This window comes from Apium graveolens, chromosome 4 (assembly GCF_009905375.1).
Source record: "Apium graveolens cultivar Ventura chromosome 4, ASM990537v1, whole genome shotgun sequence".
NCBI lineage: Eukaryota > Viridiplantae > Streptophyta > Magnoliopsida > Apiales > Apiaceae > Apium > Apium graveolens.
The window spans coordinates 90330030-90347094 of record NC_133650.1 but is presented as its reverse complement, the minus strand read 5'-3'; the positions used below and the strand labels follow the sequence as shown (position 1 = coordinate 90347094).

The 17065-nt window shown below is 35.4% G+C and overlaps 1 protein-coding gene across 1 annotated transcript; it reads right to left on the bottom strand.

Annotated features, from left to right (window-relative positions):
• Positions 1-14747: 14747 nt before the first annotated feature.
• On the bottom strand, positions 14748-15772 carry LOC141718246 (putative calcium-binding protein CML45). Its single transcript, XM_074520626.1, has one exon. It carries the CDS (start codon positions 15502-15504, stop codon positions 14896-14898), a length of 609 nt encoding a protein of 202 aa, XP_074376727.1. The 5' UTR covers positions 15505-15772; the 3' UTR covers positions 14748-14895.
• Between the last annotated feature and the right edge of the window lie 1293 nt (positions 15773-17065).

The window sequence follows — 17065 nt, the reverse complement described above, 5'->3', positions numbered from 1 at the left end:
CAGATTTGCAATTATCAGATAGGTGATTAACACTTTTACAATGCACACAGCTTTTTCTAGGAGCATACCTATCATCTGTGTAATTGTTATGTTTATTAATCCCTACCTTCCCATTTCTTTTAGATTTTCTTTTAATTTCCTTCTTATCCTCAACCAACTTAAGCCTATTTTTCAGCTGATCCAAAGTCATGTGTCCTATATTCACCTTACTGGCATCTTTGGATGTGCTAGCTCCTTCTTTGACAAAGTTCTTGAGAGTTGAATCATTCTTCTTATTAAGGTTTTTATTTTTAAAATTACTTGTCTGTTTTAATTGATGAGCCTTCAACGGATGCTCCTTTTCTTCCTTCAACGGATAACTTTCATCATCCGTTGATTCCACATCCGTTGACAATCCATCAATTAATTTTAACTCCTTTTTGTTTTTCTTCCAGGCATCCTCACAGAATGATTCAATTCTCTGAACCTTGGCAATTTGAACACTAACATCCTTAGATGTTTTCCAGGCCTTGATTACCTCTTGCTCACTTTCTAACTGTTTAGAAAGAATTTCTACTTTCTTAACAGCTTCTTCTAGTTCACTCTCAACAGTCAAGAATTTAAGTTTAATCTTTTCAAGCTCAATTACCTGATTCTCTAACACAGCATTCCTATCACTTAAAAACACATTATTCTCTTTGATCCTAGTATTTTCTTTAGCTAGTGATTTAAGGGAAACACGCAAATGATATAATTCATTGGACATATCATTTATGGCTTCATTGCATTCATGTTTAGAAAGCTGAGAGAGATCAGTAGTAATTACCTGGTTGCTTGATGAACTAGTTTCATTTTCATCAGAATTAGCCATCAGGGCTAGGTTGACATATTCCACATCATCATCTTCATTGACCCCATCTGCTGCCCAATCATCTTGAGTGAGAAAAGCTCTTTCCTTTTGTTTGAGCAAATCAAAATACTTCTTTTTGTAATCAACTTGCTCAAATTTCTTTTTATCAGAAGTTGGCTTCCTACACTTACTTGCAAAGTGTCCACTAATGCCACAGTTGTAACATTTGAACTTTGATTTGTCCACCATGTTTTTGTTTGGCTTAGTGAATTTTATATTTTTCCTGAACTTCATCTTTGCAAACCTCCTGGACAGAAAGGCCAGATGTTCATCAATATCATCAGAGTCATCCTGACTGGAATTGTCTTCATCTTCAGCTACTTGCTCTTTACCCTTGCTTGATTCTGATTTGCTTGTGCCAATTTTGAGACTTGGCATTGTCTTTTCCTCATTCCTGGCTTCAACCTTCTCACTGTCAGCTACAAGTGCAACTGATCCTCCTTTTCTCTTTCCCTTTGCCAACAGCTCATCTTGCTCCATCTCAAGTTCATATGTCTTCAAAATTCCATATAATCTTTCAAGTGTGAAGTCCTTATAATCTTGAGAATTTCTTAGAGAAACAGTCATAGGCTTCCATTCCTTTGGTAGAGACCTTAGAAATTTTAAATTGGAGTCCTTGACTTGGTAAATTCTCCCATACATCTTCAATCCATTCAACAGTTTCTGAAATCTGTTGAAGGTATCATTCAATGATTCTCCTTCTTCAAAGTGAAAATATTCATACTGTTGAATGAGAAGCTGCATTTTGTTTTCTCTAACTTGCTCAGTGCCTTCACAGATAAGCTGCACAGTATCCCAAATTTCCTTAGCAGTTTGGTTGTTGATGACATTGTCAAACATATCTTGATCCAGGCCATTAAACAGAATGTTCATGGCTTTCTTGTCCTTGTGGACCTCTTCAATATCTTCAACAGTCCATTCTGCCTTTGGCTTGGGAATAGACTGTCCAACAGCAACTGTTGCAGTAGCAGCTGTTGCCACCTTGTGTGGGATGTGAGGACCATTCTCAATGCAGTTGATGTAGCTTTCATCTTGAGAGAGAAGATGTAAATGCATCTTCACCTTCCAGTGATGATAGTTATCTCTTTCCAGGATTGGAATCTTTACACCAATATCCTTCTTACTCATGATGTTAGCAGAATGGATCTTTAAACTCTTTGTATGTTAAGAGCAAGCTCTGATACCAATTGTTATTCCCAGTGGACTAACAATGAGATTTACAGAAGGGGGGTTGAATGTAAATCTCAAAACTTTTTCAAGTTTTGAGTAGTTTCTAAGGCTAAGTGTTTTTGAGAACAAGTGTGTGAATTGCTTGAAGCTAATACAGACAGATATATATTCAAACACAAATGTAAAGAACACAAAGAACTTAAAAACTTTTCTGGTGGATTTGTTGTTCCACCAGAGATGTGTTATTTCAGAAAATCTGTGATTCAAAGAATTAAATCACATCTGCTTCCTAGTACAAACTAGATGATTTTCTCTCTGGATTTTTCTAAACAGCTCTGGAAAATTCATATCTAATTACTAGCTGCTACTTGGTTTATATATCACCAAGTTTACAAGTGAAGACAAAACTGTAAAATATAATTAAAAAGATTCTTCACATGTTTCTTCTTCATTTCTCTATCAAATGCAATTTAGGTTTGGCTGTAGATCTTTGAATACTTCCTTGTTTGCATCAGAATGGAAATGCTGCATTTTCTTGATTTCTCCTAGAGGCTTCCACATTCCAGTTTGTCTCTGTCAACCCATGTGCCTCTGTCAGCTTGTGAATTGTCACTATCAACTGCTAATGAACTAAGCATCCGTTGAAGCTTTCATCCGTTGATGCCTTATCCGTTGAGGCTTTATCCGTTGAAGCTTTATCCGTTGATGCATTATCAGTTGAAGTCTTTATCCGTTGAAGCACTCATCCGTTGATGGATATTATCCGTTAAAGCATTAGAGACATCCGTTAAAGCTTTGTTTCTTATCCGTTGAAGGTCTTCAATATCAGTTGATACTTCTTCACTTATACAAAATTACAAGGCATGAAATATTTACAATTAGCCCTCCTATTTGCATATCCACTAGTAGTCAACATGACTGATAATTTCCTACAACATCTAAGAATTACAACTTAAATCCAGAGAATCAAATGTGCTACAATACTAAACTTATTGCTAAGTAAAGCTACTCCTTCAACGGATAGCCAAGATGGTCTTATCCGTTGAGGCTACAAACACTAGATTTCTACTTAAGTGTTTTGTTTAACTTATCATCAAACTAATACACATATTCCTAACAATATGAAATGGTGCTTCCTTCAAGATGGCAACAGGACGATGATGTGCTTTACGTTACTACGGGAAGAAATGTTAAATCTGGCGCTAAGCGTGTAGCAGGAGACGAGCGTGTAGAAATGTGACGAGAACTTCTTACATAGAATAATCGACAGCGATGATGCGCCCAAAATGGGAAAACATTAAGGAATGAAACTCTATCACTAGTAGGAGCGATGTAGGGGGAAACGAATAAGTTGAAGGACGATTCCAAACACTAGAAGATATGCTAATCGTCCATGTTATCAATTTTTAAGGGGAATGAAGTGGCCAGTTGACGTTAATCGAATTATCGACAATAACGAGTTATCATGCGTGCATTGGAACGGCTAAAAAGCTTGTACAGAAGAAAGAATCGTTCTCTCTTAGGTTGGGAAGAAATTGGTAAGCGAAGGATACTGGACCATAGTTGAGTCAACAGACCAAAGGAATTCCTACAACTTATCAGAACCCAGCCAGTGGCAGCCCAAGATGAACAATAGAGATATGCGGACCAGAACTATAAAGACAGAAAGTACGAAGTAGCGGACCAAGTATTGTTGAAAGTACCTCCCGAGGAGGGAGTGAGGAGATTCGAAAGGGAAAGGTATGTTCAACCCTAGATTTATTGGACCAGTTGAGAAATTAAAGGACTAAGAAAGTTGCCTTATAAATTAGCACCATCATCGAACGGTCACCAAGTTTATAACGAGTACCACGAATCGAGGTTAGGAAATTTAACTGTCAAAACTAAACATATGATTGAAAATGAGCTAATAAACTCATAGCCAGACTTAGCGTATGTCGAGTAACGTGTAGAGGTCATAAGACTACAAGTACGAGTACCCGGAAATATATTGGACGGATGAGTGGAAATTTTATGAAGAAATCAAATACTGCAAGTTCAATATGAGAACTCGAGTTCATCATGCGAGAAGCATATCCCTACCTGTTTCTGAACTGATTCTGGGACGTAAGGGGGGAAGACTGTAAGAACCCAAATTTTTGACATCGGTAAAAGACCTTTATGAATGGTAATATAATAACTTGAATTTTTGAGACCTTGTAAAACGTTTAATAAATAGTAACCCTGACGGACGGGAAAAACTTTTGAGCCCACACTATGTAGTGCATGAGAAAATGAGTTTCGGAGTTGATATTACGATTATACGTACCAAATGAGTGTATGTAAACGCTATTAGTTTTCGAAAAAAATGAACTTTGAAAAACGACCATAATTACGACTCATCAAGGATTACGGGAATCACAATATAATTACAAGATTAAAACCCTACGGATTTATATTCAAGTATGATAATTAAAAATATAAGGAATAAATACGAAAGGAATTACGTCGCGAACCATTTACGAGTAAGTATTACGAAAACATTTAAGCAACCAAGCGAACGCGTAAACGATTAAATAAACATACCGCACTAACTAAACCATGGTAAGAAAGTAACCATGGTTACTTTATCAATTAGTAAGCTAACCATAGGATTATCAAGCAAGCTATCCAAATAATGTGTTAAGGAAGCTAACATAGGTAGTTTCTAGGAAGCTACCAAAGATTTATCCCTAAGATTTGCAACAAGAATAAACCTAGGATTCAACCTAGGAGAATAAAAATCAAGTGCAAGATCTTCCACCCCATTTCCTAGAAGCAACTTAGCAAAGCAACCAAGCTAAGAAACCAAGAGAAGCAAGTATAAATACCCCCCTACACATTGTTCCATTCGGCCTTCAAGAGAAAAAGGAGGAATTCAAAATCCAAAACTCAAAATCTAGCCATGGTAAAATCATCCCATTAATTCTCAAGCCTCATAGAAATTAAACTAAGGTAAGAAAATTCTTTCATCTCTTTTTATCAAGGTTTGATGGGTGAAATAAAATCAAGAAACTCACTAGTGAATAGTATGAATAGTAACCTCTCTTTGGTTTCTTGATTTCAATGGTGGTTTTAGGTTCCAAAAATCATACCAAGCACTTCCAAGCCTCCACCATCCTCAAGAACACATCTCAAGATTTCAAGAATGGTAAAAATCTTTGGCCCAACTTTATTTAAGATTCATTTTAAGATCCATTTAGTATATGGTAGTAAACTTAGTTCAATAAGTGGTATTGATGAAATCTTGGAGTTTAAGTTAAGAAGATTTAAGGTTGATTGTTGTTGCCTCAAGAACATGATATTTTTTAGAGTATTTTGTGTGTTGAAGATGAAATGATGATTGTTGGTGGTTGTGTTAAGAGTTAGGGCGTAAACGAAACCCCGATCATAAACGTAACTCCGTTAAAACCAACTAATCGTAACTTTAAATTTCTGCAGAAAGTCCTGAAGTTGTAAACTCTAGTTTCTTGAAAAATAACCCTTGATTATGATAGTAAATGTTATAAGGATCGTTTAGGCGCTTTAATCGCTTGATTCCGATTTACGGATCAAAAGTTATGGTTATTTTAGTAAAAGTGATTTACGCGACAAAAAAAAAACTGCTACAAATCACGAACTTTGAAAATATAAAGGATTGACTTAAAGTGTTCATAAATCATGAAATTTTTACAGAGAGTAAAATATTGAGTTTACTAACTTCCATAAAAATTTGAAGTGAAAAGAATTATTTCTCAATTTTATAAAAATATCGGAGCCGAGACCGCGCGAGTAGAAACCGTAAGAATCCATAAGCGGAGCCGACGACGATATTGAGAATGAACCAAAGATACTTAGAAAAATGAAGCGACCATGATGATGTGAATAAGGACTTAAAGGAATAATAAGGGTAGTATAAGTTGAGAGGGTGCATTATAAGTAGCGCATAAGTGCGAGTCGCCGTAAATTAGAACGGGACCTAACGAAATGAATGGTGTTTATGGTTATAGATTTCTAAGCGGAATCTAGAGCATTCTCCACCTCGAGATACCCAGGCAAGTTTTCAAACCCTACCTTTTAAGAACTGTTGTGTTGTGAATATTTTACAAACTGTGATATATGCATAAGATTGCTTTAAACTGTTTTACGAAGTTTGAGATGTATTACATTACTCAATTGTTGATAATTTCTAGTATATGTTCATACCGAGTTCGAAATATTATATTTAGACCGAGAGCCGGTCGGTGTAAGCTTATAAAAACACGGAAGTATCCCGAAGGAGTTTATAATTGATAATGTTGACGCTAGAGAGTAGCGTGGCGTGCATATATTTTAGACCGAGGATCTGTCACTAAAACTTGATGAAAACCCGAAAGTATTCCGGTGGTGTTTTAATTAAGAATATTAACGCTACAGTAGAGCGTGATGTATAAGTCGTAAGACCGAGAGTCGGTCAGTTTTTTTTATAAAGTATAAACCTGGGAATCATCCCGGAGATGTTTTGGACGATTATAAGTCCATAGTAGTACGTTTTAAAAAGGGACTCAACGTCCACTTACGAAACATTAAAATACATCGAACTTTTATTTAAACGATTTCCCAACGATCATATTACCTCAACTATGTTTATGGTTCGAATAATAAATACTATATACTTATTCCTTTATTATGGGAGTAGTATACTCCAACGATTATTTATTTCAAACCCGATTAATCATTATAGATTATTAATTATGTAGACACAAACTATTTGAGGAATATAATTTTAAATATTCTTTTAGAGAGTAAACTCATTCGAGGTTTAATTATTTATCGACTATTATTTAATTAATTATTATTCTTAAAGGGTTTATTATTGATTTAAAAATCATAGATCCTGATTTAAAATATACTTTCTGATTTCAGAATATCATTCGAATAATTTCAGATCGTCGGTGAATATTATCCCGACTTATTAATATTTTGAATATAGTTTCAAGGGGAAACTTTTCCCCGTTATTAATTATCTGTTGACAGCGGTCAACTCACATCCTTAGTACTTCCTCCGAAACTTTCGGAAGTACATATATATATATATACAGTAAAGTTATGCCTATCAACAAGCAAAACGCTTTGAGGAACTTCGATGTGGTTCGAGTTCTCGAGATATGATAGGATTTCCTAAAGGACACGGGAGGGGTAGGATCCAAGTACTTCGTGTATTGGATAGACTACTGGTACCGTAGGAGAAGGTACAATATGTACCTATGGACCTGCGAAGTGTGTATATACCCGAAATGAGGACACATAGCCCGTATGCGGCAAGGGTGATAACCAAGATGTGAAGGTGTCGTCCCTCTACTAGTAGAAAAGGTTACTATTATCGTATTACGACTGATCATCATATACGGTGGCTCCAACGAATGTCCTATTCTTCCAATTGGAATTGTGATGAAATACCGTAACCCAAGCCTAGGTGTTGGGTTTACTATTAAGGTATTCGCAGGATAATAAGATCCACTAAAGGATTATTTTCATAAGAAGGTGTGTATCACCAAGGAAAACTATTTTTGAATAAAACATAATTATCATATATGATATTTTACGTGAGTTTATCATACAGTCATTTTCATATTGTACCTTATTATGCTGGGCATTATAGCTCACTCTTGCTTTCTTTTAAATGACACAACACAACAGTTAACCAGTATGTCGGTGTGGGACTTAGTCGCTTGCAGTCGTGGGGAGGACCCCTGGCAGTTTTGTCTCAGGTGTGCTAGAGTATCAGATAGATATAAGATATCAGTCGTAATTATTCTAACTTCATGTAGAGGTTATAAATAATTGTTTGAGATCCTGTAAAGTACATTTGAGTGTAATAAAAGAAGATTATATTTTGTACGTCATTTCTAAGGCTATAACTTGTGTGTGCGAGTATGAGATTGGGGTATGTTTGATTATTGAATCAATACCAGGATACACATGAGTGAAGGATGGCGTAACGACCCAGATTCCTGACCCCGGATTTGGGGGCGTTATAAAATAGAACGTGACAAATATTTGAATTGAAACATGTTCGAGCGAATATGTTTTTAACAAAAAGGAAGTTAAGAGTTAACTAGTGGCTTTTACAATAAAGCAAGAGAATAGGCTCTTAATTTTTGAAGCTACTAGAAAATTGTTAGGAGTTTCATTTGTTGGCACACTATCTATATTTTGGTTTAATAGCATGTTCGAGAAGTTTATTGAAGATACTCTTACTTTAATGATAATGAAAAGAGTGTATCATTACTTTTAAACTATCATTAAATTATTGGATAGGGAATGAATCTCATAAGTACTCTCTCAGTCTCAATAGATTCTTTATAATACTTTTTTGCACGCTTTTGAATACTCATTTAAAGTATAATTACATAATATTTTTTATAAAAAAAATTCAGTTCAATTTTTTTTAAAAATATATGAAACTATATTTTATAAAAGTATCAAAATACATGCAAATAGTAAACTTGAAAATCCCAGTAGGACAAAGGAAGTACAGTTGAAGACAAAGTTTTTTTGTCTATTTCTTAAATCATTAAGAATTAATATTTATATATATAAGAGATGAGGCGGTTGGACTTGCTCTAACCGTGAATACCTGCCTCACAACCGAACCTTTAATTAGTTCCAGACGAACTCTGAAGTCTGAATTGGTAGGATGATCATTAGTCGCATATTTTCCTCGTTCTCCCTTGCCAGATGAAGTAGACCTCAGAAGACACAAAAGCTTCTCCGAGCGGAAGAGATTTGACATTGCAGCATTGCGAAACAAACAAGAAGTAAAAACTTGCATACAAAAATCTGATACGAAGAGCTTCCTTAACGAGAAGAGATAATACATCACCGCACTGCAAAATAATTAAGCAAGTAATAGCTTGCATACAAAACCGGACCATTGACCTGGCTTTACTCTTTTGTAAAGGGTTTTATATCAAGTGGCTACCCGATCTCCACCGGGACTCGTTTTAGCCACTAAAATCAAAATATAAATCACGCGGTTAAATTTTGAAAATAAAATATATGAAAATTAATGGAGTCGTAATCAGTAAATGATGTGTGACCCACATAAATTACAAAAATGAAAGTTATGCTTTTTTGTTATTAATTATTCTAACGAACCCATCATCGGTTCATTAACTTTTAGGTCAACTTTTTTTTCAAAATTTATCAAAGTGATATATATAGTGATTATAGTGGTCAAAATGAGTTCCTATAGAAATCGGATAGCCACTTGATAATTTTTGACAAGAACGATGGGCACTTTGATATAAAACCCCTTTTGTAAATAATCTACTCTCAATAGCCAGACAGACACGAGGAATGTGAAAATTTTAGGACTGTAAAAGGAGTTCCTTACCGAATTATGCCAGCAGATAACTGGAACAAGATACATAGGTAATATTAGCAGAGTAGCATTATAGTTGTCATTCCAGTTTTCCCAGTATTCTTATCCTCGTAAAAAAACTAAAATAGATCCTAAAGGGCTTAATCCTTGTGATTATTTTCTTGAGCCCGTCTTTTTTAGTGTGAATTTTAGTTTCAGTGTATAATTTTTTTATAGTTTGCTGGAAGTGTTGCTCTTCAACGTGGATACTCTGTATGTATTCTCAGAGTTCTTAGTTAGATGATCAAATTTTTAAAAATTAACTTATTGTAAAGAGAGCAAAGAGCAATGCTGAGGTCATAAGCTGAGGTCATGATCTGCTAGGATACATTAGTAATTTGATTGATAGTTTAGGGTCATTTGTGTAAATAGACAGTGTCAAGTTAGTTACAATTCTGTTATGACAGACTGTCATTTCCTGTCCTTTCTAGCTGGAATAAGAGTCTCAGAGTCATTAGCTAAGGGTTTAAGCTTGTGTAAACAGTTGATCAAGAACATTGTTTTCTCTCATTGCTTAATCACTATCTTTTCTTTATGGTATCAGAGATGTGATTACGTGAGAGATTACTTGTTAAGATCTACGTATAGTGTTCATAGAGAGCTTGTGTACTGATGAATTGAAGAGTGTTCATTGTTGTGATCTTTCGATCAATTACAAATCATTTGATGATCATCTGGTTTGATAATCTAATATGTGGTAGATTTACTTGACCTCTTCGTGATATTCATCGATTTATCTGAGGATCTGTGCTGACGATGGCGTCTGGGAGTAGATTTTCATTTGCGGATATGCAAAATCCGTTGTTTCTGCATCCAAGTGATGGACCTATGTCCATTACGGTGTCAAAACTTCAAGGAGCAGAAGATTATCGTTCCTGGAGACGTTCAATGGAGATTCAGCTTGCATCGAAGTGAAAGCTACGCTTTGTTGCTGGATCTGAAACTCGAAGCGTAACAGATGCAATAGAAGCAATTCAATGGGATACGTGCAATAATATGGTAATATCCTGGATCCATAACAACATTTCTGAAGCTATTAAGAAATCTATTCTGTTTTTTAATTCTGCAAGTGAAATCTGGAAATTGCTTGAAACACGGTTTCAATTGACTAATGGTTCACGTAGATATAAACTTAGTAGAGAGTTTTTCCAATTGCAACAGAATAATATATCCTTGGTAGAATATTATACTGAAATTAGTGTTGTCTGGGATGAACTTGAGTCAATGAGTAGTTTACCTGCAATTGGGATAATAACTGCTGAGATTTCTGCATTACTGAAAGCTTTAGATACTCAGAAACAAGAGGCTAAACTCTTCCAGTTCTTGAATGGACTGGATGAAGTATATAGTTCTCAAAGGATTCAAGTCTTGATGATGATTCCACTTCCTAGTGTAGAAATGGCATGCTCATTTATTCATCAAGAGGAATCACAAAGAGAGACTCTAAAACTGAATAATTCTTTGAGCAAGGAAATAGTTGTCATGTATAGTCGTGTTCAAAATGATGTGAGCAAGTTGAGTGTTTGTTCAGAATGTGGCAAAAAAGGTCAAAACAAGGATAAATGTTGGAGTCTAATTGGAGAAAGGAGGTTTAGTTCAGAAATATGTTGGTTGTAACAGAAATCAGTCAACTAGAATGGTAAATGTTGCTCAAAATGATGATCAAAGTGTGACAATAACTGCAAAGCAATTAGAGCGGCTTCTTAAGATAATTCCTTCTGACAGATCATCAGAATTAGTGGACATTGATAGTCCATTCTCTGGAATGGTAGTGTGTAATACTGTTCAAGTAAATCATCAAGAGTGGATTGTTGATTCTGGGGAAACAGACCATATGACCTCAAATATGTCCTTACTGACTAATGTGGTTGTGGTTCCTTCTAAGAGCACTATAAAATTTCCAACTGGTGATGTTGCTCTTATAACTCATGTTGGTGAAGTGCAAATGAAGAATGGACTTAAACTCAAAGGAGTGTTGTATGTTCCAAAGTTTAATCATAATCTAATGTCCATTCACAAACTTGCTCAGGATAATGCATGTACTGTCATATTTCATCCACAGAAATATTATGTACTTGATTCCAAGTCTCAAACAGTCAAAGTAATTGGGAGTTTGAGAAATGGTATGTATTATATTACAGATGAAACTTACAAAGAATGCTTACATATCAATGCTGAAGATTCAAATATGTTTTCAGAAAGCAATGCTGAGATAGAATTATGGCACAATAGGTTGGGACATGCACCTCTAACAAAGTTGAAGATGATAAAGTCCATCAGAGTTGCTGCTCAAGGCCTAGAATGTATGACTTGTCCATTGGCCAGGTTTACCAAATTACCATTCACTAAAAGTACTTCTCATGCAGATGAGCCTTTCAAGTTGCTTCATGTTGACATTTGGGGCCCATATAGAGTTTGTACCAGAGGAAAGTACAAGTACTTTCTAACATTGGTTGATGAATGTACTAAGATGACCTGGCTGTATTTGCTGCAACACAAATCTGATTTTTTGGCTAGTCTACAGAGTTTCCCTGCATATGTTTCAAATTATTTCTCTTTAACAGTCAAAACTCTAAGATCTAATAATGCTCTTGAGTTTCAAGATCTGAAATGTAAGCAGTTTTATGCAGAAAAAGGCATTGTGCATCAAACTTCATGTGCATACAAGTCACAGCAAAATGCCGAGTTGAAAGGAGGCATAGATACATACTTGAAATGGCTAGGGCACTAAAGTATCGGTCAGGGTTGGATATCAATCAGTGGGGAGAGTGTGTACTGACATCAGTCTATATCATCAATAGACTGCCTTCTTCTGTACTTCATGATATTTCTCCTTATGAATGCTTGTTCAAAGAACCACCTGATTATGGTATGATGAGAGCATTTGGTTGTTTAGCATATGCCTCCAACCCTTAAGTTACTATAGACAAATTTGTTTACAGAGGGATTCCCTGTATGTTTATTGGTTATCCTCCAACTCAAAAAGGATACAGACTCCTTAGTCTAATTGACAGAAGTGTATTTATGTCCAGAGATGTGATTTTTAAGGAAAATATATTTCCTTTCATTGCCAAGACATCTGCACAATACATGCAGCATGTTCCTGTTTCTATGCCTACTCAGTATGCAGCAGATTATGATGATGTTTACCCTTCTTTGGAGTCTGAATCTAATGGTGAGGGCAATGCTGATACTGAAAATGAAGGAGAAGCTAGTTAGAGTCTGATAAAGTTTTTGAACCTGTTAAATCTGCTAGAATCAGAAAGTCTCCAGCATGGATGGCTGATTATAGTGTTAATATACCTTTTTCAAATATATCTTCTTCAACTGTTGTTCAGCCAGTCATTAATCAAGTTGTAGCATCTTCATTTGCTTGTTTTTTAACAGCTCTGTCAAATAATCAAGATCCAGTCATATTTAAACAGGCATGTCAACATCAACATTGGGTGGATGCTATGAATTGTGAACTTGAGGCTCTTGAAAGGAATGGTACCTGGACTATTACTTCACTTCCTCCTGGTAAGCAAGCAATAGGGTGTAAATGGCTCTATAAGACAAAATTTAAACCAGATGGTACAGTTGATAGGTTCAAGAGCAGGCTTGTTATTTTAGGCTGTAAGCAAGTTCTTGGTGTGGATTATGGAGAAACCTTTGCACCTGTAGCAAAGATGACTACATGCAATGCAGGATTGGATTGTTGTGCAGATGGATGTTACAAACGCCTTCCTGCATGGTGATTTAATTGAAGAGGTGTATATGGAGTTTCCTCAAGGCTATACTGGTTTGGGTAGCAGAATTGATTATTCAGCTAAGGGGGAGAGTGTGCAACCTCTACAAAAGCAAAAATCAGCATCCAGGCAGGTGTGCAAACTGATCAAAAGTCTGTATGGTCTTAAACAAGAACCACGTTGCTGGTTTACAAAGTTATTTGTTACTTTGTTAGAAGACTCATTTACTCAATCTAGAGCAGATTACAGCTTGTTTACTAAAGTCACAGCAAGTACCGTAACAATTGTGTTGGTGTATGTAGATGATCTTCTAATTGTAGGTAACTCTCAGTCAGAGATTGAAGAATTAAAAAGGATGTTATCTGAGACATTTCACATGAAGGATTTAGTTGAGATTAAATATTTTCTGGGATTGGAAATTCACAGGTCATCAGCTGGATTTTTTGTTTCTCAGAAAAAGTATGTGTTGGATTTAATCAAAGAGTATCATGTGGATGGTTTAGTGAGCAAATTGCCTATGGAAACTCATTTGAAGTTGAGTCCAGAAAAAGGTGAAGTATTGTTGAATGCTCAGCCCTATCAACAACTTCTGGGAAAACTGATTTATCTTATAGTGACAAGGCCAGACATTGATTTTGTTGTGCATATTCTTACACAACTCATGAAGAAACCAACATCTGATCATATGCAGGCTGCAAAGAAGTTGTTGAAATATGTAGCCAGCAATCCTAGTCAGGGAATTCTGTTAGCTAGTACATCAGCAGCTCAACTCACAGCATACTGTGACTCAGACTGGGCCAGCTGCAGTTTTTCCAGAAGATCAACTCCAGGGTATTGTGTGATGTTAGGAAATTCACCCATATCATGGAAGACTAAGAAGCAGTCAGTAGTTGCAAGAAGTAATGCTGAAGCTGAGTATAGGTCTATGGCTTTAGCTAGCTGTGAAATTACCTCGTTGTCTGCATTACTAAAGGATATGGGTATACATGATTTGCCTCATGTTGTTTTGAAGTGTGACAACCAAGCAGCCCCTGCTATAGCTGCAAATCATGTTCTTCATGAAAGAACTAAGCATGTGGAGATTGATTGTCACTTTGTGAGAGATAAAGTTGCATCTGGAGAAATTGTTCCAAGTCATTTACCTTCTTATGCTCAGGTAGCTGACATATTTACAAAGCAACTGACAGCAAAACAGCATGCATATCTGATGGGCAAGCTTGGTATCGTTCCTGAACAACACTGCAAGCTTGAGGGGGAGTAAAGAGAGGAAAGAGCAATGCTGAGGTCATAAGCTGAGGTCATGATCTGCTAGGATACATTAGTAATTTTGATTGTTGTGTAAATAGACAATGTCAAGTTAGTTACAATTCTGTTACGACAGTCTGTCATTTCCTGTCATTTCTAGCTGGTAGTCATTGGCTAAGGGTTTAAGCTTGTGTAAACAGTTGATCAAGAACATTGTTTTCTCTCATTGCTTAATCACTATCTTTTCTTTATATTGGAGAAAGCAATTAGATCAATATTTATCATGTATTCTAAAAATATTATATAGCTTAAAGATAGTAATAATGCATCAAGAATATGTGACAAAAAATTATATACAGAGGAACAAGACATGTATGATAATTAAAGAGCGAGTACAAAAGATTGGCCATCCATGACTCTAAATCCTTACATAAAAGAAAGAACAGAAATCAATCCAAGCTCTAATCCATTAATTTCACGAATTCTTCAAAATCTATCCTCCCATCTCCGTTTTCATCAAACACGCTGATCATCCTCTTGCAGTTCTCCATCTCTGAATTTTCATTCAATCCCAGAGCTCTCACAACTTTCTGCAACTCTATTGCATCAATAAATCCATCGTGGTTATCATCAAAAACATCGAAAGCGTCCTTAACCTCATCTAAACTAGCCTCTTTTTCTTCAAACATATCTGAAAACTCATCTGAACTAAACCTCTCCCGAAGATTTAGGTCTTCAGGCTGATAAAAAATTCCAAGATTATTCATTACCGTCTCAACATCTTCTCTGCTTAAACTCCCATCATCTACATGCTCTTCGCATAATTTATCGAAATCTTGGTTAGTTCCCTCACGTCTAGCTTTGAAACTACCTGATAATCCGGATTTGTATATGATAGAGGAGGAGGAAGATCTTGAAAAATAACTAAGAACTGTGCTAATACAGTTGTAAATCATATAAGAGAAGAATAACTCCAGAAATCTAAAAAACCAAAAAGAAAGCGGAATTGTATGCAGAGCTAGAGAAAGCCTCTCCATTGGAAATTGTCCTAAGTTGCTCACCTGAACCATGTTTAGATTATATCTCAATATACGTCAAAGTTATCCTGCTAAATTCGTTAACGGCAGATATTGTACAATATCGAAAATTCTGAGTAGTTTTTCTAATAAGATGATAACATGAAAAAATATGAATAGAGCTAGCTAGTAGAGAAAAAACAAATGAAAGAATTGATAATTAGTTGTGTGTTGTGGTAGTAGAAGGGGCTGTGCATGTATATATATAAGGAGAAAATGAGAAGTAGGGCAAGGAAGGTGCTGTGTAATGAGGAAGAAAGGAGAGAAGAAGCATGAAGAAATTGACATGAAAAATTTTAGGAAGTTTCACAAGGCCTGCAGTGTGGGAACTTTTCATTCTGAGTCGCCGATTTCTTATTTTGTCTGGTCTTGTTTATTTTTATTTGGGCCCGTAAACTGCTACAATAACATGTCTACAACACGCATAAAATAAGACCAAGGACTATGAAGTTTTAATTTATTTATTTTCAAAGAGTTTGCAAAGTTTTTGAAAATAATATTGAATGGATGCCATATTTTTTTCTTTTAAAAGAATGGGCTTAAATTTAAATAATATTTTAAGAATTATTTGGGTTACTATTTTTAACTTTTGTGTATAAGTCAAAAGTTGCTGCTAATTAATGTAATCAGAAACTAAGCAAAAATATTGGATTCATGTTGAATTATGAATACCAAAACTTGTTGAGTGGAGGAAAGTGAGTACCAAAAGATTGAAATTTCCAGACAACATAAAACACCACATACACAAGCAACATTTACACGTTATTTTACCAAACAGGAATGTTGATAAACAAAGACATATGGCAGGTTGAGTAGTCATTTCTAAAAGTATTATATTGTATATATAGTCCTGGTCTTTTATGTACAAGCACACTTTTAAGGCAGGGGTTTTCATACATTCTCGTGGAAATTAGTTGAAATTCAAGTGGAACTCCAATAATATATAGTAATGTGATTATTTTACTCTACTTAAAAAATTAGGATTGATGATGTAACTTATCACGTTGTAAATTTAGAATTTGTGATATAACTTATCACGTTTTTATTGGCCTTGAATTGTATTTACAGGTGAGGATTATTAAATTATGCATAAGGGAATAGAAAACAAGCATTGTTATAAACAAAGCGCCTTATGAACATCTATATTTCAGTAGCAGGTCACATACAATCAATTGTTTCCTTCATTTGATTTTGACAAGTATTTTCCTGTCTTGATATATGTACAGAAATTCAAAAAAGCAAGGTACCGCAAAGTTGAAACTAGGAGGGACTAAGCATGGAAAGGCCATATTAGCACTAAGATCCTTCTCCAACTTTGAAGGGAGAAATACTGAAACTTAGAAGCCCAATGTTTGTATTTCCAAGGAACTGTGGCTTTTGTAATTAAAATCTTTCAGAACATAGACTCCGGTCAGTGCAGAGTATGATAGATAAATTTCAAAACCTAACACCCTAAAATGTGTATATAGTCAAATATTACCCCCGCAATTTTATTTTGTAAGCCTTCATCTCCACCGTTGCTTACTGCTTTGTTGTCTGCCCTCCCGTGCAAAGG